General features: G+C 41.7%; 1 protein-coding gene across 3 annotated transcripts in view; it reads left to right on the forward strand.

Moving 5' to 3' along the window:
* Positions 1-12,867, forward strand: part of LOC115106739 (high affinity cGMP-specific 3',5'-cyclic phosphodiesterase 9A-like) — a 36,887-nt gene extending 24,020 nt beyond the window's left edge. The window contains exons 7-19 of one of the 3 annotated variants that reach the window (XM_065010040.1): positions 1,767-1,851; positions 2,339-2,399; positions 3,418-3,492; positions 3,673-3,759; positions 3,916-4,020; positions 4,717-4,799; positions 4,942-5,098; positions 5,205-5,318; positions 5,545-5,649; positions 11,973-12,101; positions 12,213-12,315; positions 12,435-12,492; positions 12,609-12,867. In XM_065010040.1, coding sequence (XP_064866112.1) covers positions 1,767-1,851; positions 2,339-2,399; positions 3,418-3,492; positions 3,673-3,759; positions 3,916-4,020; positions 4,717-4,799; positions 4,942-5,098; positions 5,205-5,318; positions 5,545-5,649; positions 11,973-12,101; positions 12,213-12,315; positions 12,435-12,454 — 1,124 coding nt within the window. In that variant the 3' untranslated portion in view covers positions 12,455-12,492; positions 12,609-12,867. Of the gene's footprint in view, positions 1-1,766; positions 1,852-2,338; positions 2,400-3,265; positions 3,341-3,417; positions 3,493-3,672; positions 3,760-3,915; positions 4,021-4,716; positions 4,800-4,941; positions 5,099-5,204; positions 5,319-5,544; positions 5,650-11,972; positions 12,102-12,212; positions 12,316-12,434; positions 12,493-12,608 lie in introns of all 3 variants that reach the window. The other 2 variants (XM_065010030.1, XM_029630063.2) reach the window with 2 other exon arrangements.
* Positions 12,868-13,835: the final 968 nt, after the last annotated feature.

The following is a 13,835-nucleotide window of genomic DNA, read 5'->3' on the forward strand; positions in this document are numbered from 1 at the left end:
ATACAGTAGAGAAATAAGTCTATATACAATGTGAGCAAATGAGGTGAGATAAGGCAGGTAAAGGCAAAAAAAGGCCATGGTGGCGAAGTAAATACAATATAGCAAGTAAAACACTGGAATGGTAGATTTGCTGTGGAAGAAACTTATAATTCACTGTATCACAATTGTACCTCTGAGAGATGAACGTACTTTGGTGTGAATAGTGCAAATCAATCCCAGAACAACAGCAAAGGACCCTGTGAAGACGCTGGAGGAAACAGGTACAAAAGTATCCATATCCACAGTAAAACGAGTCCTATATCGACATAACCTGAAAGGCCGCTCAGCAAGGAAGAAGCCACTGCTCCAAAACCAGACTACGGTTTGCAACTGCACATGGGGACAAAGATCATACTTTTTTTTAGAAATGTCCTCTGGTCTGATGAAACAAAAATAGAACTGGTTGGCCATAATGACCATCGTTATGTTTGGAGGAAAAAGGGGGAAACTTGTAAGCCGAAGAACACCTTCCCAACCGTGAAGCACCGGAGTGGCAGCATCATGTTGTGGGGTGCTTTGCTGCAGGAGGGACTGGTGCACTTCACAAAATAGATGAAGTCATGAGGGAGGAAAATTATGTGGATATTTGAAGCAACATCTCAAGACACAAGTCAGGAAGTTAGAGCATGTTCGCAAATGGGTCTTCCAAATGGACAATGAACCCAAGCATACTTCCAAAGTTGTGGCAAAATGGCTTAAGGACAACAAAGTCAAGGTATTGGAGTGGCCATCACAAATCCCTGACCTCAATCCTATAAAACATTTGTGGGCAGAACTGAAAAAGTGTGTGTGCGAGCAAGGTGACCTATAAACCTGACTCAGTTACACCAGCTCTGTCAGGAGGAATGGGCCAAAATTCACCAAATTTATTGTGGGAAGCTTGTGGAAGGCTACCCGAAATGTTTGACCCAAGTTAAACAATCTAAAGGCAATGCTACCAAATACTAATTGAGTGTACGTAAACTTCTGAGCATTTGTGTAGGGGATGATACACTCTTCCCAAGGGAAAATCAAGTCTGAAATTTCAAAGTGGAAATTAAAAACTTCAGAAGCCTTTTTAAACATCAAATACACTACACATTTTAAATGACCTGCATTGCGGGAAAGTTATCCTACAACATGGTGATCAAATTAAGATCCGACATCTATGCTAGCTGTCCTTGACCCGATAGTAAATCATAGTGCTGCCTATTTAATCTATTTCTGTCCATTTTGTTGTGTGCAAGGAAGTTTGTTTACACTGTCCCACACTATGCTCGCTGGCTTCCCTTTGAGCTTTGATTTGATGTGTTAGATCTCTCTAATCAGATTGTAAAAACAGATATAAAATTGAATTGATATAGATGGCTTGATATGCCTCATTCCGTCAAAGTACCGGTAGTACATTGGATTTCCTCCAGTTTTTGCACACTACTGTATGTTTAAAAGGCCTTTATGGCCTTCAACTGTTCTGTCACAATTTGTTCCATACACGCATGGTGCCCCAGCCTCACTGTGCAGTCCAGTGGGAACATTTAATCAGTAATCAATCTTTAATCATTACATCGTCCTTCACTGTGAAGTACTGCTACTGTGATGGCTGGGGGGGTGTTTTGAGGTTAATTTGTTCCGGGTGACTGACTGCTTCAGGCCCAGGTCACCTGATTATTGGTTACATAGGATATATTAACCCCTCTTTCTCTCTCTCTTTTTTTTCTTTCTTTCCCTCTCTCATTCTCTCTCTGCAGTGGAAGGGATGAAGGTGGTGGAGATAGAGAAGTGTCGCAGCGACATCAAGAAGCTCCGGGAGGAGATGGCCTCCCGGAACAACAGGTTAGTCACATGGTTATCTGATCATCTTTGAACCTTGACCTCTAGCTTTGACTTGAATCATGATAACGATTCATCTTGACCCTTTAGCTTTGACCTGAATCCTGATAAAGATGTCCAATGTAAGCCTGAATGGTGTTTGTTTTCTGCCTCTTACATTGAATAGTCTTTCTTAGCTCCTAGTTAGAGGAAGTTAGTAGAGGAAGTGTTGGAGGAAAACTTCCTCTCCCTTGTCTGTCATTAGCAGGGCTTTAAAACGACTGCCCCCAGATCAGTAAGTAGCTTTGCACGTGCCTCGGCTTGTGCGAGCAGTAATGGCTCATACTGATATTGTTACAGACTGTTACATCCTGTTATATAGGCCTACTGATATTCTTACGAAGGCTTGCTTATATCTTAAAATGTAATATTTCATTACAGTCTTCGCACTATGTTGTGTGTGTCTATGGTCGGATTCTATTAATTGGTGACTGCTTGCTTTGTACTGTAGTCATTTCCTGGATGACAACAAGAAGCTGACACCGCGCAGAGATGTGCCCTCTTACCCCAAAGTAAGTGAGTGGTCTGCAAATTCCTCCTACTTCATTGTCACCGTCAGTCTGTGTTTTGTCATTGTCAATGAGCTTGTTATCAGGTATTGTATGTCCATAGCGTCAGAACACCACTTTTGAATGTCCAGAATCAGTTGTGTGATCCTCTGGTCCTCCGTAGCGCAGTTGGTAGATCATGGTTCTTGAAACATCAGGATAGTGGGTTCCATTCCTGGAAACACCCATACGTAAAACATGTATGCACACATGACTTTGGATGAAAGCATCTGCTAAATGGCATTCAAATTAAAATAGTGTGAGAGATGCACCTCCTATTATCAGACACAGCATCAAAGATGATTTCCATTAAAAAAATGGTCAAGATTCCTGTCTGTGTAAGTGGGCGTTCCCTCTCTTGCGTGAGCATGATTTCCCGTGTGAGCTCACGATTCCTCTGTAATCTCTGGCGTGCTCATACGATAGAGGGAACGCCCACTTACACAGACAAAATTGCTTTCAATGGGAAACTGCCCAACAACAGCCATCTCTGGTCTACTTATTCCCCCCACCCACGCTCACCCGCCCCGCCCTACCAGAAAAAAATGACCCTGTGAGATGTCTCGCTTTAATTTCCGTCTCTGACAGCATGTCCCTAGTTAGGTGTACCCATCTTAGATGTGCCTGTGTTTCCCCTAGATTTCATTGGTAGGCGGAGTGCAAAGGACCTAGTGGCAAGCTGCCTCACTTAAAGAAATACAGGGTGAAACTAACTGAGGTTAAACCTGTAGTCAGGTATGCCCAGGTGTGTGTGTGTGTATGTGTGTGTAGAGGTGAGCCCACAGCCAGCGGAGAAAAACAGAGTTAACTGGGAGCTCTGTCGCCTGCAGTACATGCTCTCGCAGCAGACCATAGATGCCCTCAGAAAGCCTGCCTTTGGCCTCTGGCTGTGGGAGTCCAACGAGGTAAGATGCTGACTTCACTTTGTTCTTCTCTCTCCGCCCCTTCTGTTCTCTATCTGCATGCGTGTGCGTGTGTGTAGTACCACCTGTCTCAGGAGACAGTGGAAGCTCTCAGACAACCCACCTTTGATGTGTGGCAGTGGGAGCCCAATGAGGTGAGGACAGGGGGTTGGGCCCTAGAGGTTCAACTTCCATAAACACTCAAGTCAACCATAGAGTTGTTGACCATAGAGGATCAACTACAACCATATATAACTGTTGACCATATGTGGTCAACCGCAACAAAGTATCGCTCACCTTCGGTCTCACTCCTCCTCCTTGCTTCATGTGACCAGATGCTGAGCTGCCTGGAGCACATGTACCACGACTTGGACCTGGTCAAGGACTTCAACATGAACCCCATCACACTGAAGCGGTGGCTGGTAAGACGGCTAGAGATATCTACAACTTTTCAGAATCTGCTGCTGCTCCACTTGTTTCATGTTACGAGTGGTAGGTTTGTTGTCGCTGTCTGGTGGTCTCACACATTCACTCATTCTTCCCTCTTTCTCTCACCCCCCCCCTCTCCCTCCCTGCAGCTTTGTATCCATGACAACTACAGGATGAATCCCTTTCATAACTTCCGTCACTGTTTTTGTGTCACCCAGATGATGTACAGCATGATCTGCCTCTGCAGCTTACAGGTAATACCGCAGTTATACCACAGTAATACTAGAGAGAAGCTGAGAGATGTGTCTGAAAGATCAATTCTACTCCCTTGGAGACGATCTCTTAGACAGTAATACCACAGTAATACCAAAGGTAATACCAAAGGTAACACAGACGGTAATACCACAGTAATAATACTACAGTAATACAACAGTAATACCGAAGGTAATACCACAGTAATATACTACAGTAATACCTCAGCTCTATAAAAGGGCAGCACTAATATTGTAGGGATGAGAATGAGGGGTTGGTGAGGAAGAATGATGTTTGTACTTGAAGAGGAGGGGCGAGGGGGGAGAGAAAAGCTGAGAGGTGTCTGAGAGATAAATTCTACTCCCTTGGAGACACTCCCTTAGACATCATCTCGAACCCTGTTGTCATGGACAACCATTCATGACAGGTTTATTAATCAAAGCCTATAATGGCCGATTACAAGACGCCCATGTTAATGATGTGCTAATGAGATCTCACAAACACACACTCTTTCACACACCACACACTCACTTACACAAACATGCATGTACCTACGTGTGCATAGTTGCATGATGCGTACACACACATGCGTGCACACACACACACACACACACACACACACACACACATGCTAACACAGATGGCCCATTAGTTGTGCCACTTCTAATAATAATAATAGTGAATTGTGTGTCTTCCAGGAGACGTTCACCCAGGTGGACATTCTGATTCTGATGACAGCTGCAGTGTGCCACGATCTGGATCACCCCGGATACAACAACATGTAATCCATGCTTTTATTCTCGCTCTCTCTCTCTCTCTCTCTTACTCTACCACTGCCATCTGTCTATCCTAGTTCAATATGGTCCAGGTTCCATTCAACAAGCAAGCCCCTGTGAGACCAAGTCTCCCTCTCTGTCTCTCAGGTACCAGATAAATGCACGGACGGAGCTGGCAGTACGCTACAATGACATCTCCCCTCTGGAGAATCACCACTGTGCCGTAGCCTTCCAGATCTTCTCCCAGCCCGACTGCAACATCTTCTCCACCTTCGACCCCGAGGCCTTCAAACAGATACGCCAGGTAGGGTGGGTGTATGTGTGTGTGTGTGTGTGTGTGTGTGTGTACGTGTACTACTATAGCAGTAGTCTAGTCTATATTCTGATCTAACCGCCTATTTCTGTCTTAGGGAATCATCACACTGATACTGGCCACAGACATGGCACGACATGGCGAGATACTGGACTCCTTCAAGCATAAAGTGGACAGCTTTGACTTCACTGATGAAGAGCATGTCACTTGTGTAAGGATACACATGACTATGTATTTGTCCCTACCATAGAATGCGTATTTTCCACTCCCTTACAGTTTGTGCAGTGTATTTGTCCTACTGCCCGATGCAGTAATGCTATATTTACAACTTCACTATGTATGTTTGTTAGCCCTTTGTGCTGCTATCTATGTGAAAAAATCTAGTAGACCCCTTCCCTATACTGAACTCTGCACTGTGTGACCTTTGGCCCGCCCAGCTGAAGATGGTGCTCATTAAGTGCTGTGACATTTCTAACGAGGTGCGACCCATGGAGGTGGCTGAGCCCTGGGCGGACTGTCTGTTGGAGGAGTACTTCATGCAGGTATGTGAATCCCTATCTATACTGTACACTTACCTATCTATGCATGTATTTCAACAGTAGTTCTAACATTTTTAATTTGGCTCTATACTCCAGCATTTTGGATTTGAGATGAAATGTTTCATTTGAGGTGAAATTTGTCCAAATACTTATGACATCTTCAAATGGGGGGACTAGATATATGAAAAATACACTCAAATAAAAGGTGACATTCTGTACTGTCACTGAATGTGATTTAATCTCAAATCCAAAATACTGGTATAGTATAGAGCCAAATAGAACTGTCCAAATACATACAAAGGGGAGTGTTTATGTTTTTTTATATAGTGCATAGCCTACTGTGTAAACCCCCATATACTGTATATGTGTTTTTATACAGTACATAGCCTACTGTATAAACCCCCATATACTGTATATGTGTTTTTATACAGTACATAGCCTACTGTGTAAACCCCCATATACTGTATATGTGTTTTTATACAGTACATAGCCTACTGTGTAAACCCCCATATACTGTATATGTGTTTTTATACAGTACATAGCCTACTGTGTAAACCCCCATATACTGTATATGTGTTTTTATACAGTACATAGCCTACTGTGTAAACCCCCATATACTGTATATGTGTTTTTATACAGTACATAGCCTACTGTGTAATTCAAGGTATGTGTCATACCTGCCTCATATCTCAATATTGATACATTAGTCTGTGTGAAAATGGAACAACACATTTCCTGAAACATTGTATTTTGACATACAGTATACAGTGCCTTCAGGTATATCCCTCGACTTTTTAAACATTTTGTTGTGTTGCAAAGTGGGATTATAATTGATTGAATTGTCATGTTTCTAACATTTGTAAAATAAATATGAAAAGTAAAAAAAACACTAATATAGTATTCAACCCCTTGAGTCAATACATGTTAGAATCACCTTTAGCTGTGATTACAGCTATGAGTCTTTCTGAGCTTTGCACACCTGGATTGTACAACATTTATTATTTGTTTTATTCTTTAAGCTTTGTCAAGTCGGTTGTTGATCATTGCTAGACAAACATTTTCAGGTTTTGCCATAGATTTTCCAGCCGATTTAAGTCCAAACTGTAACTAGGCCACTCAAGAGCGTCCAATTTTGTCTTGATAAGCAACTCCAGTGTATATTGGGCTTCCTTTTTTTCACTCTGTCATTTAGGTTCATTTTGTTTAGTAACAACAATATTGTTGATCCATCCTCTGTTTTCTCCTATCACGGCCATTAAACTCTTTCACTGTTTTAAAGTCCAAAAGCTGAAGAACATGCGCACATCCAGATACTTTCCACAGGTGCTGGAGTTGTAGCCAAACTCCTGGAAAACAGAAAGGGAAACGCTGCTCACTGCTGCTCCCTGGTGATATTTATTTATAACTACGTTTCGACCCTTAGGTCCTCATCAGGCATCAACATCCCAAGTGGGTGTAGAAGGTCCTATATATAGGGGCAGTGCTCAGTGACATCACTTCCTGAAACATTAGGTTAAAAAAATAAAAAAATCATGTATAACACATTCGATGTATCAAAATATATGATCACACTATCACGACTCAGGATATGACCCAGATGCAGAGGAGGAGGCGGAGAGTACAGTTCTCATAATATTTATTATACAAGGAGACAGGCCAGGCCAGGGCAGGGCAGGTCGAGGGCAGGCAGAGGTCAGTAATCCAGGGCAGAGTCAAAGAGGTACAGAATGGTAAGCAGACTCAAGGTCAGGGCAGGCAGATTGGTCAGTAGTCCAGGGCAGAGTCAAAGAGGTACAGAATGGTAAGCAGACTCAGGGTCAGGGCAGGCAGATTGGTCAGTAGTCCAGGGCAGAGTCAATGAGGTACAGAATGGTAAGCAGACTCAGGGTCAGGGCAGGCAGATTGGTCAGTAGTCCAGGGCAGAGTCAAAGAGGTACAGAATGGTAAACAGACTCAGGGTCAGGGCAGGCAGAGGTCAGTAGTCCAGGGCAGAGTCAAAGAGGTACAGAATGGTAAACAGACTCAGGGTCAGGGCAGGCAGAGGTCAGTAGTCCAGGGCAGAGTCAAAGAGGTACAGAACGGCAGGCAGGCAGAATGGTCAGAACCGGGAAGACTAGAAAACAATAACTAGAAAGACTCGAAACCGGGAAAATACGCTGGTAATACTTAATGGGACAAGACGAACTGGCAACAGACAAACAGAAAACACAGGTATAAATACACAGGGGATAATGGGGACAAATGGGAGACACCTGGTGGGGGGTGGAGACAAGCACAAGACAGGTGAAACAGAGCAGGGCGTGATACATACACAAGGAATGTGATCAATATTTACAGTAATATACATAAAATATTCAATTAGGATTTTTAAAAAACAAAAAAACAATTTGGACATATTGAAACTATAAAAACGGTTTGAAGTCAAATTCCTTGTTAAGGCCAAGAGGAGACAGTTTGTTGAGCCTGTGGATCCAGGAAGAATCCCTTAGATGAAGTTTCCTCTCAATGTCCACTCCCCTGCATAACATCTTGACCATTTCTATTCCAATGTATCTCAGAGAACTAATAGGATGTCCAGTACAAAATGAACAGAAACCATATTTCTTGTCTCACCTGTCCGTATATTGCTGCGGTGCTCACTGATTCGTGTCTTGAGGCTTCTACGGGTTTCCCCTATGTAAGACAGACCACAAGGACATTTCCAACATGTAAATAACATTGGTGGATATGCAGATAATCAGGCCCTTTTAATTGACATCTTTGTCCCGTGCTGTTGGTGGGTAAATGAGTTGCATTTGTACGTGAAGCTGCATTGAGCTCATTGGCCACATTTGTAATCACCCCGGAAAGTTTCCCTTTTCTCTGGTGGGTAATCAGATTTAACCACGATGTCTCTCACGTGTGTGCGTCTTTTTAAAGACCGTATGTGGGGATATTTAAAAATGGGGTTCAATTGTGGGTCAGTATCAATAATGTACCAGTCCTTCCTGATAATGTCCTTAAATGCCTTCCCCAATGTTTCAGTATCGGTGAGTATTGAGTGAAGCATGATGGGAAACGTTCTGCTTTTTCTTGAACTTTTGTTTGAAGGCTTTCTAACTGTGTCCTTCAAACTGATCATTGGCATGTTTTACCCAATTGTCTTTGTAACGCATTTCCTTAAACCTTTGCGTGAGGTCCGTGGTCTGGTTCGGATAAGAGGCATCAGAGCGGCATTTTCTTCTGATATGACTGAATTGACATATAGGGAGACTTTTAATAAGTGGACGTGGATGAAAGCTGTCACCACTGAGGGTGTTCCTGTCCGTATGTTTCGTATAGAGATCTGTGGAGAGGGAGGTTTTGTCCTTAATAACCATCACATCAAGAAAACTGATTTGTGATAGGTCATAGTTAAAGGTGAAATGAAGTTGTTCATTCATAGAGTTTAGATAAGCATGGAATTCCAAAAGTTCGTCCTGGGTGCCTGCATAGTTCACGAAAATGTCATCCAAATATCTCAGAATTAGGAGAATATTGGAGAGAAAGGGGTTAAGGTCTGGATTCAGCGCCAACTGTTTTTCAAACATTCCTATATATATATATATATATATATATATATATATATATATATATATTCAAGGGTTTTTCTTCATTTGTTACTATTTTCTATAATATGGAGTCAAAACTTTGGACACACCTACTCATTCAAGGGTTTTTCTTCATTTGTTACTATTTTCTAGAGTAATAGTGAAGATGTCAAAACTTTAGACACCTTTGCGCACTCTTGGCATTCTCTCAAAGGAATGCTTTACCAACAGTCTTGAAGGAGTTCCCACATATGCTGAGCACTTGTTGGCTGCTTTTCCTTCACTCTGCGGTCCACCTCATCCCAAACCATCTCAATTGGGTTGAGGTTGAGTAATTGTGGAGGCCAGGTCATCTGATGCAGCACTCAATCACTCTCATTGGTCAAATAGCCTTTACACAGCCTGGAGGTGTGTTGTGCATCATTGTCCTGTTGAAAAACAAATGATAAGCTCAAAACAGCTGGGATGGCGTATCGCTGCAGAATGCTGTGGTAAACATGCTGGTTAAGTGTGCCTTGAATTCTAAATAAATCACAGACAGTGTCACCAGCAAAGCACCATCACACCTCCTCCTCCATGCTTCATGGTGGGAACCACACATGCTGAGATCATACTTTCCCTTACTCTGCGTCTCACAAAGACACGGCGGTTGGAACCCAAAATCTCAAATTCTGACTCATCTGACCAAAGGACAGATTTCCACCGGTCTAATGTCCATTGCTCATGTTTCTTGTCCCAAGCAAGTCTCTTCTTATTATTGGTGTACTTTAGTAGTGGTTTATTTGCAGCAATTTGACCATGAAGGCCTGATTCACGCAGTCTCCTCTGAACAGTTGATGTTGAGATGTCTGTTACTTGAACTCTGTGAAGCCTTTATTTGGGCTACAATCAGAGGTGCCGTTAACTCTAATGAACTTATCCTCTGCAGCAGAGGTAACTCTGGGTCCTCCTTTCCTGTGGCGGTCCTCGTGAAAGTCAGTTTAATCACAGCGCTTGATGGTTTTTGCAACTGCAGTTGAAGAAACTTTCAAAGTTATTGAAATTTTCCGCATTGACGGACCTTCATGACTTATTGATGGACTGTCGTTTCTCTTTGCTTATTGGAGCTGTTCTTGCCATAATATGGACTTGGTCTTTTACCAAATAGGGCCATCTTCTGTATACCAACCCTACTGTACCTTGTCACAACACAACGGATTGACTCGAACGCATTCAGAAGGAAAGAAATTCCACAAATTAACTTTTAACAAGGCATGCCGCCAAGAGTGTGCAAAGCTGTCATCAAACCAAAGGGTGGCTACTTTGAAGAATCTCAAATATAAAATACATTTGGATTTGTTTAACACTTTTTTTGGTTACTACATGATTCCATGTGTTATTTCATATGTGGTATGTATTCACTATTATTCTACAATGTAGAAAATGGTAATAATGAAAAACCCTTGAATGTGTACTGTAGGTGTGTACAAGCTTTTGACTGGTACTGTATATCTAGAAATGTTTGAAAAACAGGTAGTGCTGAATCCAGTGATGCCGAAACCCAATAAATTACTGGAAGTGTATGTATAGAGTGTGCAACTCTTTATTTTTTTTTTTATAGCTCATAGTTTAGTCAGCACATAAAATAATTGTCTCTGGGTGTGTGCCAGCTCATGTTTTTTTATTCAAGTATATAGAATGGTAACATGAAGAGTACACAGAATTGAATTTTCAGGTATATGGTCCACAGATTTTTTTTAAATATGTAAAATCAATCGTCTCTAGTATACGTGGGGAGGGAGATCGCCCAGTGTTTCACAAAATGGTTTACAAAGGTAGAGATATTCTCTGTCCGTTACTACTCACAATGGGCCTGCCTGGTATAGGTGGTGTCATGCTCTTGTGAATTTTGGGTAGAGCGTATATGACAGGTATGTTTGGGCAGTCAACTTTCATGTACTCATATTGTCTTTGTAATTTCCCCTCCATTCAAAAATTGACAATTGAATATGAATCAGAGTTGAATTGATTAGTAGGGTTCTTTGGGAGTCTTTTGTAAAATTCATCATCACTAAGTTGTCTCAGAATTTGTTTTAAAGTCACAATTGGCCTCATGGAGAAATTCATGAGCGGTTTTCTCTCCAGCAACTGAGTTAGGAAGGACGCCTGTATCTTTGTAGTGACTGGGTGTATTGATACACCATCCAAAGTGTAATGAATAAGTTCACCATGCTCAAAGGGATATTCAATGTCTGCTTTTTTTTTTTTACCCATCTACCAATGGGTGCCCTTCTTTGCCTCTGAAAACATCCTTGGACTTTGTGGTTAAATCTGTGTTGGAAATGCACTGCTTGACTGAGTTAGCTTACAATTATCTGTATGTGTGGGATACTTAGATGAGGTAGTCATTAAAATATATTTATGTATATATTGTACACAGAGTGTACTTATTATATGACTTGTTAAGCACATTTTTACTTCTGAACTTATTTAGGCTTGCCATAACAAAGTGGATGAATACTTATTTACTCAGGACATTTCAGCTTTTCATTTTTAATGAATTTGTAAAAATGTGAACTTATCGGATATTGTTGGTATGCCAGTGACACACAATCTTGACTTCATCCATTTTAAATTCAGGCTGTAACACGACAACATGTGGGGAAAGTAAAGGGCTGTGAATACTTTGAAAGTACTATAGATACACTATTTACCATTTGTATAAAGAATTATGGATTGCACTGACATCTTTCTCTCTCTTCTCCACCCTTTCCACAGAGTGACAGGGAGAAGGCAGAGGGCCTGCCCGTGGCCCCATTCATGGACAGAGAGAAGGTCACCAAACCCACCGCTCAGATCGGTTTCATCAAGTTTGTCCTCATCCCCATGTTTGAGACCGTCATGAAGGTGAGCCATGGATGGATGGGACTATAAAAAGAGAATGTTGGAGTGATAGGACTGATGATGATGATGATGATGGTAAAGCCTGCCTCCTTTCTCTCTCTCTGTGTGTCTCAGTTGTTCCCTCAGATTGAGGATGTGATGGTCCAGCCTCTGAGAGAGTCGCGAGACAGATACGAAGAGCTCAAGCAGATTGACGATGCCATGAATGAGGTCAGAGGTATTTGTGTGTGTACATGTGTTTTTTAAATTTTTAAATTGTATTTAAAGAAGGACATGTTTTTATGTTCTTATGTGTAGCAGCGGTGACTAACAGTCCTGTGAATGTTTCTACTTTAGGTGCAGAAAAAGAAAAGTGAGAACTTGACTATGGGGAAGAAGAAATGAAAGCACAAAGGTAGGCGTTTTTAAACTGGCTGCATTGAGCAAAGTCTTTCTCTATACTATATGGCTCTGGTGCGGTGTAGATTAAATGAATGTGTGTTCCTCTGTTTTAACTCAAACTTCCTACAGTGGTAAAGGTTGAGTCAGCATAGTCTGAGGAATGGGACCAGAGGAAGATGGAAACAGACCAAGCTACTTGACTGACTGGTCGGATGGACAATCCAAAAGCTTTTATCAGGGAATGTCGACTTGTACAGCAGACTACTTCAGTGAACATTATTTAGATTTTCTCTTATTGTTTTTTTTTTATGTTGTTTTATACAGAATGTACAGATTTTTAGTTGCCTTCGTTGTTTCCTACAAAATAAAAGGTTTACTTTAATTATAACCTTTCACATAATGTTTTTTATTTTGTTTTAAAACATATATTACCATTATTAAAGCTTATTAGTCTTATTTCTAGATGTATTTATGTTCATTTTAGCTGTGGATAAGTTTCATATGATTAAGATAGACAGAATGGGTGAGGAGCACTTATTACACTCTCTGTTCTACTTTTTGACATGTAGCGCGTCAGCCTGTGCACTCAGCATTCTGAACATTCCAAACATCATACACACGTGGCCTTGTTGCTGTAGATCAGAAATGTGCCTTCCTTCCATATGCCTCCACTCCCTGTTTACTTTCTGCACCAGATTGTTGTGTGGTTAGCTGATAAGTAAAATACCTATCCAGGCGTGGTGAGATCTGGCATGAGTCAACAATGCCTGGGCAGGGGAACGTGCTCATGATGGCAACATACTGTACTTTGACAGTGGAAGGACTTGGGCCCCCAGTGGTCAAGGTATGACACTACAGGCACATCCTGACTCTAGTTCAGAGGGGTATTAGTATTTCAGAAAGATGGTTTAACAAATGCAGGGTTCCCTGAACATATCTGGCTTGTGTTACTCAGATGAGGGAGTCCAGGATTCCTTGGTTCCAGAACAGATGCTTCTCATTTAAGTTGTTAGGCTAAGTGGAGCGCAGATTGGTTGATCTGGCACCTGCACACAAAATTAAAAAAGGTCCTCAAGTCGATGACAGAAAAAACTATGGATACGGAGTCAAAAGACAGAGCCCAATATTTCACGTCTACAACAAGAAACAGTTGCAAGAACATACAACGAATATGTTCATATATTTATGAAAACAAGTAATACATCCACTGCTGCAAAAGCCATAGAGGGAGCCTGGCAGAAAATTGCAGACAGAGCTTGGCCAAGTGTAGTGACACAATTCTAATGTCTAATAGGCCTAGCTCACACACATGGCTGATTAGTAACAACACTTTGCACTTTATAGAGCACTTTTATT

The sequence above is a fragment of the Oncorhynchus nerka genome, linkage group LG1 (assembly GCF_034236695.1).
Source record: "Oncorhynchus nerka isolate Pitt River linkage group LG1, Oner_Uvic_2.0, whole genome shotgun sequence".
NCBI classification, from domain to species: domain Eukaryota; kingdom Metazoa; phylum Chordata; class Actinopteri; order Salmoniformes; family Salmonidae; genus Oncorhynchus; species Oncorhynchus nerka.